The sequence below is a fragment of the Pseudonaja textilis genome, chromosome 1 (assembly GCF_049901715.1).
Source record: "Pseudonaja textilis isolate UNSWEBS1 chromosome 1, rPseTex1.2, whole genome shotgun sequence".
In the NCBI taxonomy this organism is placed as follows: Eukaryota; Metazoa; Chordata; class Lepidosauria; order Squamata; family Elapidae; genus Pseudonaja; species Pseudonaja textilis.
Genome location: NC_141990.1, coordinates 260,572,510 through 260,599,345, shown reverse-complemented (window position 1 = coordinate 260,599,345; position 26,836 = coordinate 260,572,510). Strand labels below are relative to the sequence as shown.

Sequence of the window (26,836 nt, the reverse complement as noted above, 5' to 3'; positions counted from 1 at the left end):
GCCCCTTTATGACTTGTGGACTTCAACTCCCCAAATTCCTGAACTAGCATGGCTTGCTCAGGAATTCTGGGAGTTGAAGTCCATAATTCATAAAAGGGCCATAGTTGCCCACCCCTGTTCTTAAGATGTATGATGTTCTAAATAGCACATTTTTTTACAGTTCCGCTGGTGTTATTGCAGGAAGCTGCAATTTCTTGGTGTATTTTCTAAAATTCTTGGACATGGTACCAAATGTCCCGATGACAATGGGTATCACTGTTACATGTTTCATTCATAATTACATAGTTTCGATGGCCAGGTCGAGATATTTCATGATCTGTCTGTATTCGAAAGTCCCACAAGAACTTTTCATTTTCAACAACTTTTTCCACTTTATGTTCCCATGACTTTTCAGATACAGGTAAGCCATATTTTTTACATAATGCCCAGTGGATTAGTTTAGCAAATGGGTCATGTCTAGCTTTGTAATCAGTTTGCGTGATTTTGCTGCACTCACGTATTAAATGTGAAACAGTTTCAACTTTGTCATTGCAAAGTCGGCAGTTTGGATGGTCAGTGGTTTATTATTGTTGTTGTTGTTGTTGTTGTTAATCTTTGGTGAGATTCACAGTCTTTGGGGCTGGTTAGTAGCTCAACAGCTCGAGTCCTAACCAAGGACCTAGGAGCTGTTAAGGTAGCGTCAGAGGTTATAAGCTGTTCCAAGTAGGGTGGGCTTTTTTATACAATCACAGTATTCAAGTTTGATAAATTCAGAATTTTCAAATAGTGAGGTAGGTATTGCTCCAAGGGCTCCAATTACAATTAGGATAACACAAAATTTCTTTTTCCAAAGTCTCTCAACTTCAATTTGTAAGTCCTGGTACTGTGTGATTTTTTTCTTGCTGCTTGTCTTCAATTCGTGCATCACCAGGTATTGCAATTTCAATGAACCAAACCTTTTTCTTTTCAACTATTGTTATGTCAGGTGTGTTGTGGGCCAAGTGCCTGTCAGTCTGAATTCTGAAGTCCCACAAGATCTTGATTTTTTCATTCTCCAGAACCTTCTCAACCTGATGTTCCCAGTAGTTGCTACTATACTCAAATCCAAACTTTTGGCACAGTTTCCAGTGAATGATTTTAGCAACTCGGTTATGGCGTTCTAGATAGTCAGTTTGTGAAATTTTGCTGCATCCACTGATTAAATGGTCAACTGTTTCATCTTTCTCATTACAGAGGTGGCATTTGCTGTTGATGGTGACATGCTGAAACTTTGCCTTCATGCAACTTGTGGCTAAGGCTTGTTCCTGAGCATCCAAAATAAAGCCTTCAGATTCTTTTTTCAGTATTCCTGATTTTAGCCGGTTCCAAGTAAGCTTTTGGTCAGCTTTGCCTTCAATACTTTTCAAGTATTGGCCATGCATAGCTTTGCTTTTCCAATTTTCAGTTTGCTTCTCAATTACTTCGTTTTTGTATTCAGCTTTTGACTTGGTTGTCTTCAATAGGCCTCCTTTATGTACTTCCTTAATCATTGGCTCTTCACTTTTCTGGATGTAGTCATTCAAGCTGTGTCTTTCTTCTTCTATAGTCTGCTTTACTTGTAGGAGACCTCGACCACCCTCTGCTCTTGGTAAATATAATTGATCAACATCACTTTTAGGGTGCAAGGCATGATTCATAGTCATAAGCTTCCTTGCTTTTCTGTCCAAATTGTCCAGCTCCATCTGGGTCCAGTCAATTATTCCTGCAGAGTATCGAATCATAGGTATAGCTCAGGGATTTATTGCTTTTATGATGCTTCCACAACTCAATTTGGACTTTAAAATCTTGTGAATTCTTCGAATGTACTTGGCTGAAGTTGATTCCTTGACTTTGTTATGTATTAAACCAGAGGCTTCAAAAATCCCTAAGTACTTGTAGCCTTCTGATTTCATTGCCTTTATCATTTCTTCATTTTCAAGTTCTATTCCATCATCTACTATGACCTTGCCTGCTTTGACTGCCATTGTTGCACATTTGTCAATTCCAAAGTGCATGCCAATGTCCTGGTTAAATTCTTTCGTGCTTTCAATTAGTGAATTCAGTTCACTTTTTGTTTTACCAAACAGCTTCAAATCATCCACATACAACAAATGCGAAATTTTCAATCCTTTCTTTGCAAGTTCATATCCACAGTTCACCTTCTTTAAAATGGTTGTCAGTGCTAGCATTGACAGAATAAATAGTAGGGGTGAAAGAGAGTCGCCCTGGAAAGTGCTTTAATTTCAACTTCACCGTTCTTCTCCATTAGCCATAAGCTTTGTTTTCCAGAGGTTCATTTCCATGAATTTCCAAATGTGCTGGTGATACCAAAGATTTCCAGGCATTGCTTAAGCCAGCTGTGGGGGACTGAATCAAACACTTTCTTGTAGTCTATCCAAGCTATGAACAGGTTGATTCGCCTTTTTTTCTAATTCTTCAGAATTAGCTTGTCAATCAGCAGCTGGTCTTTTGTTCCTCTTGAGTTTTTGCAACACCGTTTCTGTTCCACTGGGAGCAGATCTTTCCTTTTCAATTAACCATAAATTTGATTTGCAATTATGCCAGTAAGAAGCTTATAGCTTGCTGGCAAGCAGGTAATTGGTTGGTAATTTCCTGGATCATTTCCTTAGTCTTTCTCTTTCTGAATTAAAAAAGTGTTTCCAGTTGTTAGCCATTCACCATTTTCAGGCGTTTCTATTATTATTATTATTATTATTATTATTATTATTATTATTATTATTATTATTATTATTATTATTATTATTACATTATCATTATCATGCTATTATTGCTATTATTGCTATTGTTACTTATTAAAGGAAATATTGAAGCGTTTGTTAGAAATTAATCTCATTTGTTTAATTACTTAATGCCCTTTGGCTCAAACACCAAGGCAAAAAAGTTTATGGATAATTGCTGCATTTTCATTTTTCTCATTCTTAACCAAGGTATAAAATACAGTACTAGCTGTTAACCAAAAACTATGCTGGGCTAGTAAGGAATTATCAGCTCAGGGAGAATACCAAATAGTATACTGACCCCTGAACACAATATATCAGAAATTACTGGCCACCAGAATTATTGATTTAGTCACTGATCTTCCATTGTTATTTCTACAAAAATAGCTTCTAGATGGATTTAGAATAACAAGAAGAAAAGGATGACATAATTTCAGCCATTCTTTCTTTCTGCTTGCACTGTTTGTTTAGAATTATATACTAAGATTTTGATTTTGTTCCTTCAAGTCCCAAGTCTGAAGACCTGGCTGTTTCCCCAGGCATTTGGGCCAGGAGGTTAAATAAGCTCTTTTGCTGATATGGCTTGTTATCATTGCGATGTACTGATTTACCTTGGGCACTGTGAGTTTTTGGTTGTAGCTGTGGTTTTAATCCTTGCATGCCACCCAGATTGTGGCATCATTGTGGCATCATGACTCATTGTCATGATGGGTGACCTTTATGAATCACTGAAATAAAGAAATAAATCAGCCTTGATTCTTGTTTAGCAGCCACATAGACAAATCTTATTCAGATTATTTATATTGGAACTACAGGTAATCCTCACTTACTGACATCTTGTTTGGTGGCCATTAAAACTTCCAATGACATGGAAAATAGAAACTTATAACCTGTCCTCAGTCATTTCAACATACCCATTGTCATAAAACAAGGATCAAGTATTTTTCAGGCCTTCAGAACCAACTAATGAACTAAATAAACAAATTCCCTGACTGAAAGATCTTAGAAACAAAATTCCCACCATCCAGTCAGAGTTGAAAAAGCTCCTTGGATGAAAAGCAAAACATCTTCATAGAAAAACAAAAAAGTTCCAGCTGCCTCTTGAAAAAGCACCTTTGGGACATGGAACTCCATGCACTTACCTGAGAACAATAGTGTTCAAGGACAACTGAACAGGACAATATGGACCACAACATTCAGAAATCAGGAAGCCAATAAATAATCCAATCCCCCTCCAAATTCTAGAACTTATTTCTACCAACCACAAATTACATTAGTTATCTCACAAAGCCATATAGTATATTCACATTGCTCAAAATTACTGCAAATATAATTATGGATGAGGAGGCTAATAATCAGTATTGCCCACAACTGCGCAGTCTATCTATTACAATATGTTTGCCAACTGAATAAAAAAGTAAAAAGGGTTCAGTTTCATTTTTTGACAGGTGATGGACAGCTCCTGAAATAGAAAGCAATAGGTTTCTAGTCTCGAGGGTATCACTTTCAAATATATCAATGTTCTAAGGGTGGATCAGTTTTCTCTACTGTAGCCATCCTGCTGAGAGGTGAAGTCCCAAGAAAAATATAGGAATCCGGCAGCAAGGCTTTGAGGTGGCAGGAACCAAGGGAGGTTCAAAGACAAGACTGGTCAGTGGGTAGCACCTCCAAGCACCATAGAGGTTAGAGGTTAGTAAAGCAGGAGCCACTGTCCAATAAAACGGTGTTTAGAAAACCTACTTGGCAGATAAATTGAGGATCTGCTTACACCTTTCCCAGCTTTCTTAGCTGCATACTGATGCTTCACACTGTGATTTAGTACAATGTCCCTAGCATCTACCTTAGTTACAAGCTGCCTCACTCTAGATATGGGCAGTTTAAATGTGGCTGGAAACTTTTAATCAGTTTCCAACATCAAAAATAAATAAATAAGCACCCACTGTCACAAAATTGATTTATCACTAAACTAACAAAATAGAAGATTTCCCATGGGGAAAGAGACAAAGCAAATTCACTGGCTCTAATACATGTAGACCTCAGTGTCCTTCCTACTTCTGACAATCTCTTATGCTGGTGATTGTTTGAGCTGTTCTCTATTCTAGTATTCACTATTTATACTTTACAAATTGCTTAGCTTCAAGGGCCTATAAAAACAGTTCCATCATCTATTGTCATCTTTATGAGAATTATATTTTTAAAACTAGATGTTTGGTTTTTTTTTAGAAAAGAATAAAATTTATATTTATTTATATATCATCTTTAAAAATTGATTTATAACCCATATTCTGAGTGTTGATCGTGGTAGTGCAGGAACATTTCACATCCTCAATAATGCTTTTGCATATTTCATGAAATAGGATTATGTCCAATTTCTGCTAATTCTAAATTTCAAATCTGAAGGTCTCCAAATTTATCTCAAAGGGAAACCATGTTGATTTGGTTCACAGAAACCACAGGAAGATTAATACTTAATTTTCTCTCCTTCAGACTAAACCTATCCAGCACTTTCAACACTTCCCATAATTGTTTTTAACCGTTCATTATTATCTGCACTACTCTTTTCTATAGATTTATTTATTTATCTATTTACTTACTTGTTTTTCACCATTTCTGAACCACCCAGCTCCTTCAGAAAGGGACTTTGATACAATGAAATATTAAAATATAAAAACATCATATAAATGTTAAAAATTTAAAATTTAGAAGGTGGCAAGAATGATTAAAAATTATTAATTATTAATTAAAATAATTATTAAAAATAATTAATTATTAAAAATAATCAAAAAGGCAAAGGGAGGGTTCTCAGGGCACCAACCAGCCCCATGGCTGGCTGCATGGATCCCCACGCAAGGCCAAGCCCATCCAAGACCAAAGATGATAAAACTCCTGGATACAGGGGGGCCGACCCACTTCAGCTGACCTGGGGTCAGCTGATATCTGTTGTTCCCCATCCAGTGCACAGCCTCCAGGCACCATGAAACAGCATCACTCACTTTACCCACGATGGAGTTATGTAACTGGATATCATCAACATACTGCTGATACCTCATCCTGTGGTGATGGATGATCTCACCCAGAGGTTTCATGCAGATGTTAAAAAGGAGCAGAGAGAGAGAGAGAGAGAGAGAGAGAGAGAGCCCTGTGGAGCTTATCTTTAACCACTTATCTTATCCTTGTCCATGTAATAGCTTGATATCAGAATTGAACAAAGAATTGCCGATGTGACCTAAACAAGACAAAGCAGAATGCTCTATCTCCTTTCTAGAAGACAAATAGATCTTTTAAAAAGGCATCCAAATGAATGTCTAAGATTCTACAATTCTGCTTAATTTTCCTAGTAAGTAGGCAGCTATCAGGACTATCTTCTAATATCCTCCTTCTTGCTGCCTGATTCAAAGATCTTTTAGAATGGGGGAAATGGCTTCTGCTTCATATATTTGATAATCTGGAAAAAAAAAGTCAAGCCCTGACATTAATGAAGAAAGGATTCTAGAAAGGCAGCCTAGAAAGGATTAATGTGAGATTAGATGTTCAAGTCACACAAACTAAAGTATTACAAATGGCAGATGGATAAAAGTGCTTCTCGGTGTAATAAGAATTCCCCAGAGAGAAACAGGTTTTTCTCAGGAGAAAAGATGGATTGTTAAAAGTCAAATATAGTAATTAAAAACCATTTATGGACCTAGAATTTGCTCATAATGATTTTTTCAACCATTTTTTTAGAATCATGGATCAATTACATTGTAGTTTGAGGTAAATCCTGTTATTACATACAGAATAAAGAAAAGACTGGTATGCAGCCACATTAGACAGTTTTCCTTTCAGACTTCAGTCTGATTTGCTCACAATCTACCTAGTACATTTTTTCCCCTTGAGTTAAAAACAAGAGATTTCTCATGCCTGTGCATATTGCCTGGAGCCAGTAATAGATTATATAGCTGTCAGCAAACTGATAAGAGCCAAAATTACTCCACAGAGTCCTCTTTAAAGAAGAGCCAAAAGCAGCACATTAAATTAAAAGGGGGAAGGGTCACAGAAACCAGTCACTCATGATGTTAATGTGGCATTAAAACAAATACATATATTATGTACTCCAGCAAATGTCTGACTTGACCTGGAGATTGAAGCCCACTTGGAGGTCAGAGTTGAAGCATTTGGAAAAGTAAAAATTCTCCTTTTTTGTCTGGTTGGTTTTTTTTTCTGAATGAAAAAGCTAGAAAAGCACTAACTTCATTCTCCTTTTTGGTATTAAAATGAGAGTGGCATTGACAACAATAATAATATCAGCAAAGATGGAGAAGGGGGAAGATGAAATTGTTTGCCCATTAAACCCCAGCGCTTGTTTTGCTCATTGCACGGTAGTATGATAAGATGGCTACCAGAAAATAAGATTCAACACCCCCCCCCAAAAAAAAAATCAAATAAACGTTATTAAATGGCATGGAACGCTATCAAAATAGTTCTTCACATTGTGGGCAAAAGCCATGTTAGTCTCTGATGGCAAATCAGGATCTGGTAGTACCTTTTCCGCCTAAACAATTTTATTAAAAAGCACAAGCTTATGTGAGCTATGGCTCACTTCATTAGATGCTTGATGAAACAACAGTATGTTTTCTATCATCTGCTTGAGCCTGTCAGCAACTCTGAACAAACAGATAAGAGTACTGCGGGATGCACACAGAGGAAAAGTCCTTCTGTATTCCACACCATTGTGCCCTTATCCCAGCTAAACAAATGAAAACCAAGATGTTAGCAAATATCAGCAACTTAGATAGAAGGTAAATACATTTTCATTTATTTCAATTTAAATCTAATATCTGCTCTATTTCCAGATTAAATATCACCAAAAACCTATCAAAAACAGCACAGGTGGCCATATATCAGTATTGCAGAATACATTATGCCCATAAAATAGATACTGATGAAAAATAATGACTCAGGTAAGAAAAGACACAACCTAGAAATCAAGAAGCACTTCTGATTCTGTCTTCAGATCTAATTTTATACTAAGGCAGTCTTTGTATCATTTCTGTTATTAGGCATTTGGGAACCAGAAATCACTACCAAACTACTGCAAATTGCCCAGAGATCTAGCATTATTACTTGAACTAGCTTCTGCCCATCCTGATCTACAGATACACTACCCCCAAAACGCTTCTGGCTCCCCAATAAATTATTATAATTCAAAATAATAAAATTTAATGTGTCTAAAGACTAACATCCCTCTTTATGTTCCTTGAATCTTAATCACTTCATACTCTATATCTGTGGGAGCCTCTTATCAGCTCCTCCTTTCTGCAGCTGTTCTCTAATATTTTCATGCATGGTAACTTTTCATGTTATCTTTCTCTCCACATATAGGACTTCTCAGACTCTATTCTCTGCTCACTGTTGATGAATGAATTTGTCAAGTCTCATGATTCCCTGAACCACCCACACAGAAACTACACTAGTTTTCTTTCAGTGATGCTGCTTTGGTTTTATTATTATGTTTTCCCACCAGTCAGCCTGTAATTCACGTCTGTTGTTACTCTCTTTGAAATGATAAAACAATACATTTCTATTCTTTTGGCAAAGCTTTTAAGTCATTTCCTATTACCTCTTACTTTATGGCATTCTTTTTTTCCCCCTCTTATGTTCTGTTGTTACATTTTGGTATCCTCTAAATTCTTTCTCAAAATGCACGCTTTTCAAGAAAACATCAACTAAAACTCAATGTTCCTATTCTCTGATGGGAATTCTACCTATACTAAAACTTACCCTTGGAACAGACCTTTGTTTTGTCATACTGGATTCATACAACCTTGTGCTCAGACACTATTGTGCATTCTGACAATGTGTTGGTGCCACCAGACTCTTCAGCCATCCAACATTTAAAAAAAAAATGAATGAATGAAATATCATAGGAAACTAACATGTCTCAAAATAAAGCCATAACCTTCAACACTATAATTATGTGCAAGAATTTCTTTAGACTCCACTGGGCTATAGAGAGCCATTTTTTGGTACCAGCACGCCTACTATATGTTTCACTTTGTGAACAGAGAAGTATCCCATAGCAAAAAAAATGTTCTGATTATATCCAGTTCATGCTTTCAAAATCCCAAATCTGCTCCTTGTCTAAAAAAGTTATCCACCTGTCTTACATCTATAAAACACAACACATACCAATAATATTATATAAATAAAAATGGATAACATGTACCCTGGGATGGGTGGGGTCTTAATTAGGACTTATTTTGGATATAAGTCCTATATCGGGTGCACGTGTAAAAATGAAGCTAGGACTTACTTTCGAGATAGGTTGTATTTTCAGGGAAACATGGTAAAATAAATGTGAAAAGGAATATGTAAGAAGCATCCAACAGAAGGATAATTCTTCAAAAACAAAATGGGACCAAATTTGATATGGAAGGAAAAAAACAGGCAAAAGCAGGATTACATGTTTTCCTAACTAGCTGTCCTTGGTTGCTATTTTAAGAAGGAAAAAACATTAGAATTGAAAATCAAATAAAAATTGTATTAAGATTTTATTTTGACAGCATATACCTGCTGTCTTCATCTTTTATTTTTACAAAGGTCAAACAATGATTGTGGGATAATTAAGCATAGGACTACTTCAGGCATAAATGAGAGTTTAGTTTTTCAGGCTCCATGTGGATTTAACATAACGGAGGGCAAGTTGGAGAAGAATGTTTACTAAGGGGCTTTTGTAGAAATCAGACTGGCTACAGAGTTCTTAACAGACATGGGGTGGTCTTGAAATATCCATCCAGCATGCTTTAACTTTCTTAAATTCAATTGGCTCTTGCTTCTTCCAAGCAGCAAGTCTGCTGGGGCTATATAAAGCCAGAAGAAGCCTCTGGTTTCTGTAAAACTAAAAGAAGGAGCTTTGTTTAAGAGGATGGGGGGAAGAAGAAGGACATTTACACTCTTCAAGCACACATGGTCACCATATTTTTATTCTTTTAAAAGCATAAATGCATGGATTAGCCTGAACACAAATTAGATTGCAGAATTAGTAGTTGGATATCAGGTAGATTTAGATCAAGTAGATTAGTAATTAAATTTCCAGGTAGATTTGTATGGCTAACTATGAAAATCTGAAATTATAGGACTTGCTTATGATCTCAGTGCAAATCAGAGATAAAGGAAAAGGAAAAGAGAATCACATTCTAACTCTTATTATCAAACCACAAAACACCACAGCTTCTCACCTCTGGTTTATAGATCTCAAGGTGCTTTTTTGGCTGCTCTCAAAATTGAGGTCACATTGAATAAAGTTTGCTTCTAAAATACTCAAGTCTACCCATAAGAAAATTCTGCATACAAATCTTAATAGCAATGATTAGTTCCAATCCAGTATGGAATGCATTTTCCCTCAGCAGCAGAAACTCATATACCTATGCAAAAACATTTTGCCAGGAATTTTTGTTGGGGATTTATGTTGTTTTTTCATTAAAGGGTTTTCGTTTAAGAGACACAACCATTTAAAATATACAAAATGAACAGTTTTAACAAAATAGCACAGTTTAGACATTATTTCAACAATAGAAAAATATATTTTAATATATGAACTATAGAAACTTAATGTAGTAGTCATCAAATAGGCAAGAAAATGCTTGAGTTATATTCTAACTCAATGCAAATAACTCATTTCTAATTTCAGACTTTTCTCAGGCATTTTATAGCTACAAACAGCTGCTTTTAATCTATGTTACTCTACATGGTTGCAGTACAAATATTACAAACATGTACATACATATGTTTGCACATATTTAGTACATCACTGTATGTGAATCATCAAATACTATTTTCTAACAGAATATCAAATTGGTTTTAGATTATGACACTTCAAACACAAAGGGATGCATTACATTTAACTTTCCCAAATCATAGAGTATGTAACACGAACATATAAATAGTACCATGAACAGTATTATTACAGCAACAGACAGACTGATTGAATCTGTAAATTCAACAGAGCACAATGAAAAAATGAGATTAAATATATAAAGAAACAAATTAGTAACAAACAGCATCAACCTTAGAATTGACAATGAAGATACTGACATGTCAGATGGCTTATGCTTTTTAGGATCAACCAACAAGGTTAAAGGAGCCAGTAATCAAAAAAATATGTTGAAGGCTTTAGAAAAAAATATTTAGATGCTGAGATGTCCCTGTATATACAAGAATCAGAATTATGCAGGCAATGGTTTTCCCTGCAGCCGCCTATAGAAATGAAATTTAGACTTTAAATCAGTATAAAAAGAAATATTGATATTTTACAACTTCAGTGTTCAAAACTTACAAAGTATTAAGTATAGTGATTCACTAGAACTTCTCCCATAAAGCTCACTGCCTGTTCAAATTAATTATTATGGTTGATTGCATAGTCAGCCAGATGTTTATTATTAATATTATGATTCATCACAGACTCAGAAATTTAGACTGAATCTGGAATTTCTGTCTACTTATCAAGTCCTTCCCAAAGATCTGGGATTGGCAGATGTCGTTTGATGGTGTTTAAGCGTATCGCCTCAGGATGCAAACTGTTCCAAGCAAAGCTGCCTTTTGCAATTGACTGGTGATTTTGTCAATACCGAAAGCGTTCAAGTAGTGCTCTAGTTGTTTTGAGACTGCACCCAAGGTACCTATTACTATTGGTATCATCTTTCCTTTCTTTTGCTATAGTCATAATACTCTTATTTGCAGGTTTTTGTAATTTTTCCCCACAACAATAATGTGAGGTAAGATTGGTCTGAGAAAAAATGACTGGCTCAAAGCCATTCAGCCAACATTCATGCCTATAGCCTTACCACTTTACATATAAATATTTTATAGAGTTAGGATTAAAGTCTTTGTATACTGTAAATCTTTGCATGTTGAACCTGTAGTTATAAAAAGCAGAACATGAAAATATAAATAAGTTATATATGTGCATGAATTTCATGCCCATACATGCAGTCTTTTGCCAACCTTTAACTGAGCAGCAAAACAAAGCAATCTCTGGAGTCAACCACAGCTTAGCTGTGGTTTCCTACTTTATTTGGCTTCTTGCACAAATCGAGGAGTAAAGCAGAAGCAAGGGACTGAAAATAATTACATAAACTTGTGAAAATAATTGTGTTCTAACCAAGAAACTATCTGCTTACAGCCAATCACAAATGAAAATAACGTCATAGATAAAACATTAAATATTACATTACAGTAAAGGAGCCAGAAAAATCTGAAATAATGAATAATAGAGTTGGCAGGGACTTTGGAAGTCTTCTAATCCAACTCTCTGCTCAAGCAGGAAACCCTAGACCATTTCAGACAAATGGTTGTCCAATCTCTTCTTAAAAACCTCCAGTGATGATGGAGGAAATATGTTTCACTGATTAATTGTTCTAACTATAAGGATTTTTTCCTTAGTTCTAGGTTGATTCTTTTCTTAATTAGTTTCCATCCATTGTTGCAAAGGATGAAATTTTGATACAATTCAAAAACTGTTCAGCCACATATAATGTTTCTTTTGATTTGGACACTAAGCACATTATATTAGTCCTGAACATCGTTTAGAAAGGGGATACAAGTATAGTAGACATCAAATGACATAGTGGATAAATGATATAGAAGAAAATATTCTGAAAGTACAGAAAGAATAATTTTCTCTAAGGGTTCTCATCCCATCGTAGTATCTTTGTTTTTACCAACCCCAAATATCAGGCTTAAGATTTGAATTGTCTCAACTCAGCTCCTAAAGCTTTATAGCCTATTATTTTGTTTAACTATGGATGCTTCCACAACAGCAAGGAATTATAACTCTTCTAAGACAAGTATGAAAGGGAAGAGCAGAATCCAGCAAGGATCTGCAGTCAATAAGCTAAAAAACTATAACACTTCCTTTCTTATCCTCACCTCATACACTTCATATTAAATAGAAAACAAGTATGTTTTTAACCTCTGTGTCAAGGGCCATCTTTAACCAATCATTTAGTTCCATAGCAAAAGAAAAAAATGAACAGCTGCTGAGCAGGTGGTAGAAGTTTTCACACATCTTCAGACAAATTAAGAATCTGCATTCACGGGCTATTTCTCCATTCAATATCTATGCTGGACATAGTTTTTCTGAATATGTATTTCTTAACAAATATCAAATAAATGTATGTCACTTCTAAGATTCCATAGATGCCTTAATATGAAATCTTATTAATAAATAAGACTGACCATAAATGAAATGTGTGTGTTTTGTGCATGGCATGTTTAGCAAACCCAAAGTATGCTACTGTAATATAAAATATAGAATATATTGTTATGCATTATCGAATGAGAATACTTATTCTAGGAAAAATACAATACATTCTATCTAAAAAATGCAATACTTTTAGCAAGTATGGGATTCAATATGCCGTGCCCCTTCCGATATTGGTTTTTTTTTAACATACTTTCTATTTTTTCACAGTAAGACAATCAAATGAAAGATATATTTAATATTGGGAGTCCAAATGAAAATAGATTCAATTACAGTAAAACTTTCAGTTAATGGATCATTCAGGGGAGGGGAATATCAGTTAAATCCAAAACCTGTTAAATATGAATTTAAGTAATTTGTGTCATCTTAGCCAATTGCATAACTCTGTCGCTGACATAAAAGGTGTCAGTTGTGTTAGTTACTATCCAAATAAAAAGGAACCATTGAGATGATGTCTTTCTCGGACTTATTGGGTGGAGTGGTGGTTTGCTGGAACACTGACAAAGGGTTTTGCTTTGAATAAACATTCAATAATAGATAGATAAACCCTTGATTTAACAGATTCTAGTTAGTTAAGTAACAGTGGAGTGATATTGTATCTGAAATCTGTTAAATCAAATTTCAGTAAACCCACTACTTTATATTATTAAGACAATATGGGGATTTGTTTTTTTTTTAAATTAATACTGGGAGGAGATTTTGAACTAGATTAAAAATTATTAGTAATAATCTGAGAATATCCATAAATAAAAATATTGGTAGTTATTGCAGAATTTAGAGAAAATCCCCATACAGTGATTTCTAGGTAAATTAGACAACATTAAAAACAATTTTATGAGTTTTTTGTTAGACTAAAATTAGTCACATTATGAGGGGTATTTTTTTAAAAAAAATGAATATCAAGTCAAATGAAACTGACTATACTCAACTCTAGAATTTATCCTAATAATTAAATATTTTCAGAAGCAAATTATTAGCACATATTTAGAAAAAAGGTAAAATAAGGTTCTCATAAGACTAAATAGGATTAAATAACTATGCTGACTAATAATTCATTTTTAAAATACCACAAGAAACTATAAATATTATATACCAAAATACAAGTAAAAGAGATATTATATTTATTGAAAAGGATGTAAAAATCACTGACACGAAAATCTAGCATTAATTTTAGAAGGACAATATTTAATCTTTAAATATTTAAACCCACATATATAAATACGATTTTAAGAATATACCCTTATTTACAGCTTAAACTAGTAAATATATCCTGCAATGTAAAATGAAGCTAAAGATTTAATTCAACAATACAGCACTCAAGAATATTTGTACTCCTAGAATGCTGCACAAAAAAGGCAGCAGACTGATTCAAAGATCAACATTTGCAATTTTTCACCCATTAGTATACAAATAAAGAAATTATGTTGTTAAATCCTAACAGCTTTGAACAAAAGTTTCAGACTGAAAGAAGAGTTTGGCAGAAGAACAAATTACATGTGGATGGTAAGGAATCTCATTGTTATAAAGAGTGCTCAAAAAATAGACTCACACAGGTCTGGAATAGCCTATGTTGGAATTGACAGGGTGGGGGTTGATTAGATGAACCATTGGAGCCCTTCCAATTCTACAATTCTCTGATTTCAGAACACTGACAGATGTGGCTCTAATTTCATTCCTACATTTTTGCCAGATGTTGCATCCTCAATAGACTAAAAGAAAAGAAACAGGGAAGGGAAGTATCTATAAACATAATTACAAATTTAAGGATATGTATTTACAGTTCCATGCATTACTCTAGCAGGGTATGTATAATATGTAATAGTATAATAAAAAAGTAGAGTGCTAAATAATATGGATACCTGATCACATTAAGATAAACTCAACTTTCCTATTTTCAATAGTACTCAGAAGTTAACCATTTCTAGCACAATTGAAGCGTTTAACTAACCCATCCCCAAATAGAGAGTTTAGCAAAGACTATGAAAATCATAATGAATCAAGGGAGCAGAGACCTCTTCTGGCTATTTGTCATATTGGCAAAAATTCATAGCAAAACAAAAACCTCAGTGGGATCTCTCTCAGACTTAAATAACCTAATTACCTCAAAAATTATCCAAGTCCACATTAGTCTCCAGGACTGCCTCATGTCAAGTGACTTGAGTAGGAAAACTATTACCTCCTCATAAATTTGGCCCTCACATTACAGTATGACTTTTCCTGATATTTATGCTTGATTTCGTATACTTCAATATTCTCCTTGTAACCTTGATTACATTCCCTAGGCACATTTATTTTTATAATGAATAGGACTGATAGATTGATTCTTCATTAAAGTTCTTTAAAACAAGTTCCAGGTTTTGTTTTTCCAAAGAAATTTTGAAAATTCAACTGATCTGCAGTCCAAAACAGAAGGTTCACATTTTAAAACTAATGCTGGATTATCATTCTAAAAAGAAACAAACTTGTTTTAAAGTACCAACAGACTTTATCTCTGAACTTTGAATATTAGTTTTCCTAAATCACATGCATTTATCATTATTGGTGGTGCAGTGGTTAGAATGCAATTTTGCAGTATTGCAGGCTAATTCTGCCCACTGCCAGGAGTTTGATCCTGAACAGTTCAAGATTGACTCGGCCTTCCTTCTGAGTTCTGTAAAATGAGGACCCAGGTTGTTTGGGCAATATGCTGACAATGCTGACACCGCTTAGAGAGGGCTGTACAGCACTATAAGTTTAAGTGTGGTTGTTATTCACCCAATTTTCCTTTTATATGTACATATTTAAATAACTACAGACTTAAGAGTTCTCTTCCTCTTTTATCATTTAACACTTAGCATTGACAATAACTGTCATAAGAACATGTCTGCATAAGTTCAAGTTACAACTAAATAAAATTTCAGTTTGAAAACAGATCTCATTCTTAACCTGGGACCACTTGCACATTAAAATGCTAGCTTCCATTTGTAACGCAGAATATGGGTGCCTATCACCTTCTAAAATGCATCTGTGAATTGTTATAAAGAGTATGTCATTTATTTGTTTGTTTGTATGTTTAGTCTTTTATTCATTCATTTACCATGCTAACAAAGCCACATCGGTTTTACATAATCTATAAATGAAGGATGTAAAATAATCTTCAGCATTGACAAGATTTAAATTGCTCAATATACAGACCAACATTTATTTATTTAGATGTCTGTGCTATCATTCTTTCCGAGAGGAGTCCATAGTTATGGAGTTATGGAGAGAAAGTTTGGTATAGTGGTTAAGGTCCTGGCCTAGAAACCAGGAGACTTGGAATTATAGTCCTGCTTTAGGTATTAAAGTCAGCTGGATGACCTTGGGCCAGTCATTCTCTCTCAGCCCAACCCACGTAATAGGTTTGTTGTTGTAAAGAAAATATGAGGCAGGAACATTAGGTATGTTTGCCCCCTTGAATTATCTTTTTTAAAGGATAAAAATATAATAATAATTTACAGGAGGGTTAGGGTTAGGGTTAGGGTTAGGGTACAGTATTGTCATCGATTGTATTATTATTTTGTAATGTTCTCTGACCTGGACAAATGGGGTAACTTGCATAGATGTGACAAAAATAAAATTAGAGAAGGGCTATGTATGCCATTTTCAATGCCTGGATGAAAGGCAGCAAATACACTGTTCAAAAAAATAAAGGGAACACTTAAACAATACAATGTAACTCCAAGTCAATCACGCTTCTGTGAAATCAAACTGTCCACTTAGGTAGCAACACTGATTGACAGTCAATTTCACATGCTGTTGTGCAAATGGAATAGACAACAGGTGGAAAGTATAGGCAGTTAGCAAGACATCCCCAATAAAGGAGTGGTTCTGCAGGTGGTGACCACAGACCACTTCTCAGGTCCTATAGTTTCTGGCTGCTGGTTTGGTCACTTTTGAATACTGGCGGTGCTTTCACACTAGAGGTAGCATGAAACCGAGTTTACAACCCACACAAGTGGCTCAGGTAGTGCAACTCATCCAGGAAGGCACATCAATGCGAGCTGTGACAAGAGGGTTTGCTGTATCTGTCAGCATAGTGTCCAGAGCATGGAGGCATTACCAGGAGACAGGCCAGTACATCAGGAGATATGGAGGAGGCTGTAGGAGGGCAACAACCCAGCATCAGGACCGCTACCTTCGCCTTCGTGCAAGGAGGGACAGGAGGAGATCTGCCAGAGCCCTGCAAAATGACCTCCAGCGGGCCACAAATGTGCATGTGGCTGCTCAAATGGTCAGAAACAGACTCCATGAGGGTGGTATGAGAGCCCAACGTCCACGGGTGGGGGTTGTGCTGACTGCCCAACATCATGCAGGATGTTTGGCATTTGCCAGAGAACACCAAGATTGGCAAATTCGCCACTGGCGCCCTGTGATCTTCACAGATGAAAGCAGGTTCACACTGAGCACATGTGACAGATGTGACAGGATCTGGAGACACCGTGGAGAACATTCTGCTGCCTACAACATCCTTCAGCATGACCAGTTTGGCAGTGGGTCAGTAATGATGTGGGGTGGCATTTCTTTAGGGGGCCACACAGCCCTCCATGTGTTCGCCAGAGGTAGCCTGACTGCCATTAGATACCGAGATGAGATCCTCAGACCCCTTTGCAAGACAATGCTAGACCTCATATGGCTGGAGAGTGTCAGCAGTTCCTGCAAGACGAAGGCATTGATGCTATGGACTGGCCCACCCATTCCCAGACCTGAAGCCAATTGAGCACGTGGAGGCCACACACTACTGAGCCTCTTTTTGACTTGTTTTAAGGACATTACATCAAAGTTGTATCAGCCTGTAGTGTTTTTTTCCACTTTAATTTTGAGTGTAACTCCAAATCCAGACCTCCTGTGATGACTCGTCGTCTCTCAAAATAACGCAAAACCCAAAACATATATTAAAGTCCGGTAAGGCCTTTAACTTAACGTCACTGTTTTATTAGGCACAGTTTAAAGTCACAAAAGTAAATAATGAGGCTAACAGAAAACCAAACAAACTGCATTGATGAGAGTTCTGAAGCAAGCTGAGATAACTAATCATAACCTCCAGGCAAATAACCAAGAAAAGTCCATGGGAAGAACGCCAACAAATAAATAAACAAATAAACCTCTTTCAAGGTAAACACTAATTGACTCCAGCAATTCTACCTATGTAGCTGAAAAACCTATATACATAGCTCCACCAGCAAGCCACGAGGAGGATCATGGTAATCTCCTCTTGAGTAGACCTCACTTTTCCCTGATCCTCTCCTCCCTGCATGACCTAGGATGGATGGGGATGGGCCTGGATCCTCCTGACTGCTCAGCTGGAGTCTGCCCTTCCCCAGTCTCCTCCACCACCTCTGGAGCCACACTCCCACTCCCTGTTGGCTGTTCCTCCTCTTCCTCAGAGTCAGACTCCACCAGGGGCATAACACCTCCATGGGTTGCTAAATTTGATTTCCACTGATAATTTTTGTGTGATTTTGTTGTCAGTACATTCAACTATGTAATGAACGAAGTATTTTATAAGAATATTTCATTCATTCAGATCTGGATGTCTTATTTTTGTGTTCCCTTTATTTTTTTAAGCAGTGCACATTCAATAAATAAATTAAATAAACATATACATATTAATTGAGAATCCTAACTAATGAAAGTGTGAAAATCATTCAGAACTCCCATAAGCAAATAATCAAATGTCTTTTTTATTCATTCTAATTCATTTGCCATTTCATATCATTCATTTCATTTTACAAAAGCAGTACAGAATATTATGTTTGTGTAATCTCAGTGTACCTATACTACATAATTTACCAGTAGGGAATGCTGTGCACCTCCTTTGAAGAAATCGCTAACATTTAGAAACATGGAAAATATTTTAACATTTACCCTATATCCAACATATATGCACACATTAGACTCACAGCAAAACAATGATTTATATGACACCTATTTCTGCACATTAATGAATATTAATTGTACCTGTCTCTGCATCTCTTCAATCTGCCGCTGGGGTATGCTCTGTAGGATATGGTACAGCTCGGGCATCTTCTCTTCAGGTATCACCACAGAAGCTCTAAATGTAGAAATAGGAAAAGAAAAAGAGGAAATACTTTGAAAACCTAAGCCATCCCAAGGTCGTAATTAATGTCAGAGAAGTTAAGAATGGTCTAGATCCAGACATGGTCTCTTCTGAATGAAAGGGTCCCTTCCATTTATAGCAGTGTTTCTCAAGCAAACAACTTTAAGATGGGTGAAATTCATTCACCTTCCAGAATTCCCTAAGCCATCATAAAGTTGCTTGAGAAACACTGATTTATAGCAGGATTTAGTAGAGTTGCAGCAGATAGAACAAAAAGAGCCTTAATTTCAACTTTAAATTGGCAAAATCTACCTTCTTTCATTTATTGAAATGACTTGAATCAAATTCCTCCACAGAAGTGTTTGTACTGAAGGGAGAAATTCAAGATTTAATAGAAGATCCATGTAGTAGAAATGGGGAAAATTACTTTTTATAGAGTTAAACTGATAAAACCAAAGACTCGAAGGCCCACCCCCAAAAAATGAAAAAATGGGACAGCATAAAAAAAAGCTCTAAAAAACTTGAGATTTTTTAATATAAAAATGACATATTTCCTAGTACCTTTTAAAAATAATACATACAATTATTAAAATATGAATTTTGTCTATGCTTAAAAATGCAATGTATCGATAATATCTGATTGTGAAGCTTGCCTCAATAAGGACACAGCAGTTTTCAAAAGTGCATAAATATAACGATCCTCATGATGACAGTACTTCAAATTTAGAAAATGAGGGATTTGACAATATTATGGTAAAACATACATTCTGTCAGTGTTCCCTCAACATTAGTGTGGATGTGCAATGTATTCTATGAATGTCCCAAAGGTGCTTTTTCAGAAGGCAACTAGACTTTCTTGTATTTTTCATTGAAGACATTTTGCTTCTCATCCAAAACGCCTCTTCAACTCTGGCAGGATAGAGTGGAATGGAAGGATTTATATTCCTTGCAAACAGCTGGTCTTTTGCATCCTTTTAGAGCAGGAGTCCCCAAACGTGGCAACTTTAAGACTTGTGGACTTCAACTGCCAGAATTCTCCAGCCAGCTATACTGTGCTGGAGAATTCTGGGAGTTGAAGTCCACAAGTCTTAAAAAGTTGCTAAGTTTGGGGACCTCTGTTTTAGAGGCTCGTTGAAGCACTTGGAGGTTTATCTGTCTCCTCAAGGTCACCTGAGTAGTGTTCCAGATTCCTATAGCAATTTATTTTTCCTCTGGAAATCCATTCCTACTCCCACATCCTATCAGATTTGAAGAAGCATCTTGGATGAGAAGCAAAACGTCTTCAAAGAAAAAACAAAGTCCAGTTGCCTCTAAAAAAGCACCTTGGGGACAACCATGACCTGGATGACTGAGAATCTCTACAGACTATTCTATGGATGGGATAGCTGTTTCAGGGGGGTTGTATCTGAGCTAAAACTTGCATGTTTAATCTGAATGTGGAACAAAGCTAGACTCTTTTTTTTCAGACATCAGTAGACATGGTTATTCTGAAGTGAAGTGCTTTTGGTAGAGCAGATAAAAGCCAAGGACTTCAGCAGCAATAGCAACTCAGGTGAGAAATGAATGTGAGGTCACTGGGAAGAGGAGGAACACAGTGAGAGCTGCTGACAGGAGGTGATAAGGGAGGGGTGGCATGTACATACGATAAAATCATTATTATTTTATGGAGTGAGCAGAGCAAGGCTGGCACATATCATCCTTGCAAATTTCATGCTGGCTGAAACCCATAATTTGGATTTTGCTTCTGAACCAGAGCTGTTCCAAAAGTTTGGCAGAACATCTGGTACAGAATATATTTGTTTTGAATATCAAAACATTTCTATTTCATGCACACCCCTAATGTTTTTGTACCTGTTTTAATATAACAAAGGAGAAAGCCTAGAATACAGCATTTTCTTTGTTCGACTACAATGTTGATGAAAATTAGTTTTCAGTATCTGGATGGTATAATGGAGAAATCCAAAAATGTAACTTCCTTTCTTCTACTATACTATTCATGATTTCTTCTGTTTAACATTACATTTTGCTTTCATGCATCTCTGAACTACAGAGAAATGAACTTCCAGGAATTCCCTAGCATTTTTGAGTTTAGCTTGGGCTAAGATGCTTAGTTTCCCAACTGAAACCATGGTTGAGTCTATCCATATGTTCTAAGATATTAATGGATTTTTCTGCTAATCTGCTGAATATTTGTCCTACACAGTAGCTGTTACAGTCCTTGCACTGTATGTTGTACTGTAGATAACTCCTATTTTTTGTTCTTGAGCTACTTGACCCTTTGGTTTACTTAAAATCTTTTGAAGGGTTTTAGTTGGTTTATGTTGTACGGTGATGTTGTTTGATTGTAATAGTCTGTTGGCTGTTTCTGTGATTCTTTTTTAATGTATGGTAATCTATTCCTTTTCATAGCTTGTGTTGGTTATGCTATAGTGGGTTGAGCAATCTGTGGTCTAAATGAAGTCCGCAACTTCATCAAAAAGTGCCTGACTGCTCAAACTGTCAACCCAGTACAGTTGAATATTCTTGTATGTCTTGGAAATAAGACAAATAAACTCAATCTATATATTTTTCTCAGACTCATGAAGTTTCCAAATAAGCCACTCAGCGATAATAACACAATGTACCTCTTCCAGTCCAAAACTTCAGAGAAAGGAAGAACATAAGAATCCGCTATGACAACAGGGATGCAACCAGCCTGAAGAACATCGCTCAAAACCGCTTGTCCTAAACGTGCTCCCCGCAGAACAATACAGAATATGGCTTCCTGTGGACAAAGAGCCAGAAAATAGTCATAATTGTTTTTCTATTATCTTATTAAATTAAAACAAATGCCTTGTTTATTCACCATCTTATGTTTAGGAAACTGGATTTCATGGTTATACAATATGTATCAAATATATACAGGGTTTTCCTTCTTCATATTAATTATAAAGGTTAATTACAATTTTGAAATACTAAACTAATACCCCAACCATTTTTTCCAGAATTATTTCAGTCTTTTCATTTGTCTCTTAGAATACTCCTATTTCACCAAAAAAAGAGCCCCATACCTACAGTATGTGGCAAACATGCATATCAGTTTCCTGCATTAAACATACTGTACTTAAAAAGGTTATTAAGATGCCTCTAAATGTGCATTTTTAAACACATAAGTGAGCCAGGGCTGCAATGTTGAAAACATAAGAACGACGGTTTGGTGTAGAGGTTAAGAATCAGGCTATAAACCAGGAGACTGTGATTTTTAGTCTCATTCTGGGCACAAAGCCAGCTGGATAACCTTAGGCCATTCACTTCTCTCAGTCCTAGGAAGAAGGCAATGGCAAATCCCAAGCAGTCTCTGGGGTCAAAAACTACACTGAACGTACACAAACACTGGATTATGTTACTCAGAGCCAGACCTTTCGTAAAAAAACACATTCTGCTCATAACTCAGTGAATTTTTTTATGGAAGTTCAGGATCTGACTTAAAACAATTGACTGCTTTTTTGGAGTTGGGAAAAGTTGAAATGTCAGTAATCTTTCCTTTTCTTTCAAAATTCTGCTCCAGAAGATAGCTGGAATCCCTCAGAAGAATATAAAAAGTGATGCAAAGACTAGGTTGGAAGGATCCTGTCAATTCCATATTCTGCCAGACTCCTCAAATTGCTCTCAAAAACTTCTGCTAACCCATAAAACTTTCACACTCCTAGAAAGGTAGCAATGCACCAAACTAATCATGTATAAACAGTGAAAGGTTGTATAATAAATCTAATGCTTACAGAAACCCTGATATTTTTTAAAATAAATCGTATCAGCACTCTCTTGTAGCCAACAAGAAATGATAGGAGCAAAATGCAGCATTACCTGAAGGACCTGAGGGTAATCAAACATCAGGTTTTTATGGCAACGTTTTCGAATAAAAGGAATTCCCTCTGAAAGATTGGTACACTTGTCCAAGATTAGCACAGATTCTGTATTCTCTGCTTGAAGAGCCTCCAGTTCCGAACGGTATTCAGGATGAAGAGCAATTTGGGAGGAGAGGAGAAAATATCTACGAAGACTGAAGAACACACAATGGTTGGAACAAGTTTAGCAGTGTATTCTCTTTATGCTGCCAAAGACTTGGACATGGTGGCAGCACACTAGTCAGAATGCAGTATTGCAAGTTAATTCTGCTGCCTGCCAATTGCCAACAGTTTTGGCAGTCCGAATCCTACCAGGCTCAAGGATGACTCAGCCTTCCATCCTTCTGAGGTCAGTAAAAGAAGACTCAGATTGTTAGGGGGAAATACGCTGATTCTGTAAATCACTTAGAGAAGGCTGGCACTGTGAAGCAGTATATAAGTCCAAGTGCTATTGCTATTACTACACAAACACATTCTTAAATATTTGTTCTTTCTTTGGTTTTTGGTGTACTAACAATATGATAAATGGGAAAATTATGTATCAACCCAATTGGGAAGACATTATTAAAGAAGTTGAATAAGCAAAATGCAGTAGGTAGTGCAGTAAAAAAAAAAGTTGATCTTCACACTTGAACACAATGTGAGTCACTAACATCAATGAATGATGAATAAGTATGGTGGGACTGCAGGCAAACTATCTCACCCTCTGAATTTACTGGTGTCATTCTCAATTGATTCAATTAAACTTATTTTTAAGGATGCACTGAAACACAATCTACGGTTGCACCATTATTTGAAAACCATAGCTATATTCAAATAAACAGAATTGTTCAATAAATATGATAAAGACTGTATTTAGAAGTGGTTTTGAAAGGACTAACATAACTTACATCATATTAGCTCCGGCTTATTACATTTTCTTTTAAACTCTTATTATTTTGGGTTAGATGCCAACTTGTAAATATTATATGGGCAATAGAAGATGGAAGTTATCTTCCTGGTTATAGCTGAACTATCCGAGTTTTATTCAGCAATACTACTATTCCAAAAACTAATAACTATAAATATATAATTTAAAATGTATCATTACCATTAAAATTGAATACATACCAATTCAGACATAGATGGAATTACTAATATTTAACCAATATCAGGAAGTTACAAATACAGTAAAATTAAGTTCCAATTTTACTATAGCTTTAGAAGCAATGTAATTTAATTTGCAGAACATTGCCACATGACAATACTATCAGCAGTCACATGTTTGTCTTATAAAGTGGTTTAGATTGTTATCAGTTTTGGGATCATACCATTCTGATGGCATCTTGATTCATCTTGAGAAACTAGCTCAGATTGAAATGATTTTTAAATTTCATAAACAAACCAACACACTAACTTATTCCCAAAAGACCACAGGTCAGCCTAGAAAACACGTCTATTTTTCCCTCCAGGCATATGAAACTGATTTAATTTAAGGCAGATCAGTTTTCCATATAACAATGGATTGTCTATTTTTATAAGATACACTCCCCTCCCCTCAAAAAAGTGTCTCTGCATCTTATACAGCGAATATGGGCCCATTTTTGGCCTCCCAAAACCTCCGTGCATCCCGTTTTTGCCCTCCCTGTCGTCCAGAAACACTCTGCAGGCCAAAACTACGCCTGCTTTATAACATGGAAGTGGAAATTATTTAAAATATTTTTTAACCAACCTTCTGTTAAATTTGTAAAGACAAAGAAGATAGAGAATTTGGGATGATAGATAGGAGCATGTTCAAGATGAATAGTTTAGATATAAATGTAAAGCTCAAGGGAGAGGATCTGAATGTGATACAAAAACGAGCAGGAAACATTCTTAACATTTCTAGAATTTGAAAAAGAAGTTGCTGGTTCTAAGTATACCTTCTAAAGGCTAAAAGCTAACAATGCAGGCAGATCATAAAATAAGTGAGGAAATAAACAAGAGCAGGACAATTGTTTATAATAGAAGATATAATCAATTGTATCTTAAAAAAGAAAATGGCAGATTTTTCAAATCTATATGAAATAGTAATGAGGGGAACTTTAGGATATTAATGTCTATTGGAAAATAAATTCCCATGTTTGGTGCTTTAAATTCCTGAGTTGTCTTACTAATAATTTATTCTTCAAAGAACAGAAGAATGAATGAGAAAATGAGCTTTCCTTGATACCAACCTACAGGAAAAACTTAGTCAATGGAGTGAAAATAACAGGAATAGTACTGAAAAGTAATCACGTAATACTAGAGCTACTGATTTTAAAGGAAAGTAAAGCCATATATAGTCAAAATATTTTTTTTTTAAAAAATGGATTTTAATAAACCATAGTAAGTAGGATTGGACTAAAGCAGGAGTTAGCATGTTTTCTTTCTGCTTCTCTGATTATTATTTTTTCTAGAGCTAACAAGAAAAGTTCTTAAAAAGAAGATATAAAAATGTAGTTACAAATAATCCCACTGGATGGGGGAAGAAAACACCAAAACCAATTGGTGAGGATGCCCCAATACTATAACGAAGATCTAAAAAACATACAAAGACATAGTCAGGAAATGGAAAGAGGAACAATTCTCTAAGGGAAAAAAACACAGAGTTTGGAACTGAAAGTAGTCAGAAATGTTAATATTCAGAATGACCCAAGACCCAAGATTCAAGACTTGGCGAAGTATGTTAAAAATAAGAGCTTCCTCAGTTATGTCAATTAATAGATTTATCAGAATAACAGAGCTGGAAGAGACATTGGATGTTTTCTAATCCAACCCTCTGTTGAAACAGGAGATCTATTCCAGACAAATAGCTGTCCAGTCTCTTCTCAAAAGCCTCCAGTGATGGACCCACAACTTCTGTCAAAACAAAATGAAATTAAAAGTATCTGTATACTACCAATGCAAATGTTAATAGAAAAAAAGCAATTAGTTACGCAACTCCTATTTACTCTGTTTTCTCCAATAACAAGATATGTACAACAATTATGAATGAAATAGATTGAAGCATGAGGTTGATATAATTTTTTTTCAAGAAATACACATTTACTTTGAATGAGTTGAAATCTCCAGAATCTGCTGAATAGCAATAGAAATTTTCTGATGGTTATACATTATCCTGGAAAATTAATGGAAAATTAATGAAGGGCAAATAGTGTTCCAAAATAAAGGAGGGTAGGAATCCAGAACTTACACAGTCAGTCATTATGGCATAATATTTAAGAAGTCTGGAATATATTGAATATTTCAGCTCTCCAGTTCTGAACGAATGGAGGAGTATCAATATTAAGACAATTTTACCAAATTCTGACTTGGCTGCCTGAATTTCTTAGCACTGTAAAAGCAAAATCACGATTAACACCTCAGCTTACCCTTGTCCTTTATTTAGCAGTTGTACTTCTGCAGATAGAGGACTATAAACTGGAACACTGACGTCATATCCTTGCCGGTAGGTCCATGTAGAAAAGCCACCTCCTGCCAACAGAGCTCTGAGGATGACAGAAAATTTTTTTTAGATTCACATGTTTTTCATGTGCATTCATTCAAAGGATTTAGATAATCAGAGAGGTAAGATAAAGTATACAGCTGAAACATACTGAATGAAAGACAGTAAATATACAACAAAAGACCACATATCTAAACCTTAAGCCAGAGATTCAGGTATCAGTTTAACTGGACATTTTTTATTTCTTTCAACTTCTATGAATAGTAGCTAAATGAAAAGCTGTATATTGGTGATTTAATACAGATAGTCCTCGACTTACAACAGTTTAATGACCATTCAAAGTTACGTCACTGAAAAAAGTGACTTATAGTTTTTCACACTAATAACCATTGCAGCTTCCCCATGATCACATCATCAATATTGGGACACTTGACAATTGACTCATATTTATGA

General features: G+C 35.6%; 1 protein-coding gene and 1 pseudogene across 4 annotated transcripts in view; both read right to left on the bottom strand.

Moving 5' to 3' along the window:
- EXT2 (exostosin glycosyltransferase 2) overlaps window positions 1-26,836 on the bottom strand; it is a 67,733-nt gene that overhangs the window by 30,616 nt on the left and 10,281 nt on the right. For all 4 annotated transcript variants that reach the window (XM_087921393.1, XM_087921395.1, XM_087921394.1 and 1 more), the window contains 4 exons: window positions 26,310-26,426; window positions 22,898-23,093; window positions 21,679-21,818; window positions 18,955-19,048 (listed from right to left, as the gene is read on the bottom strand). In XM_087921393.1, coding sequence (XP_087777519.1) covers window positions 18,955-19,048; window positions 21,679-21,818; window positions 22,898-23,093; window positions 26,310-26,426 — 547 coding nt within the window. The remainder of the gene's footprint in view (window positions 1-18,954; window positions 19,049-21,678; window positions 21,819-22,897; window positions 23,094-26,309; window positions 26,427-26,836) is intronic.
- On the bottom strand, window positions 680-5,785 carry LOC148128171 (uncharacterized; annotated as a pseudogene).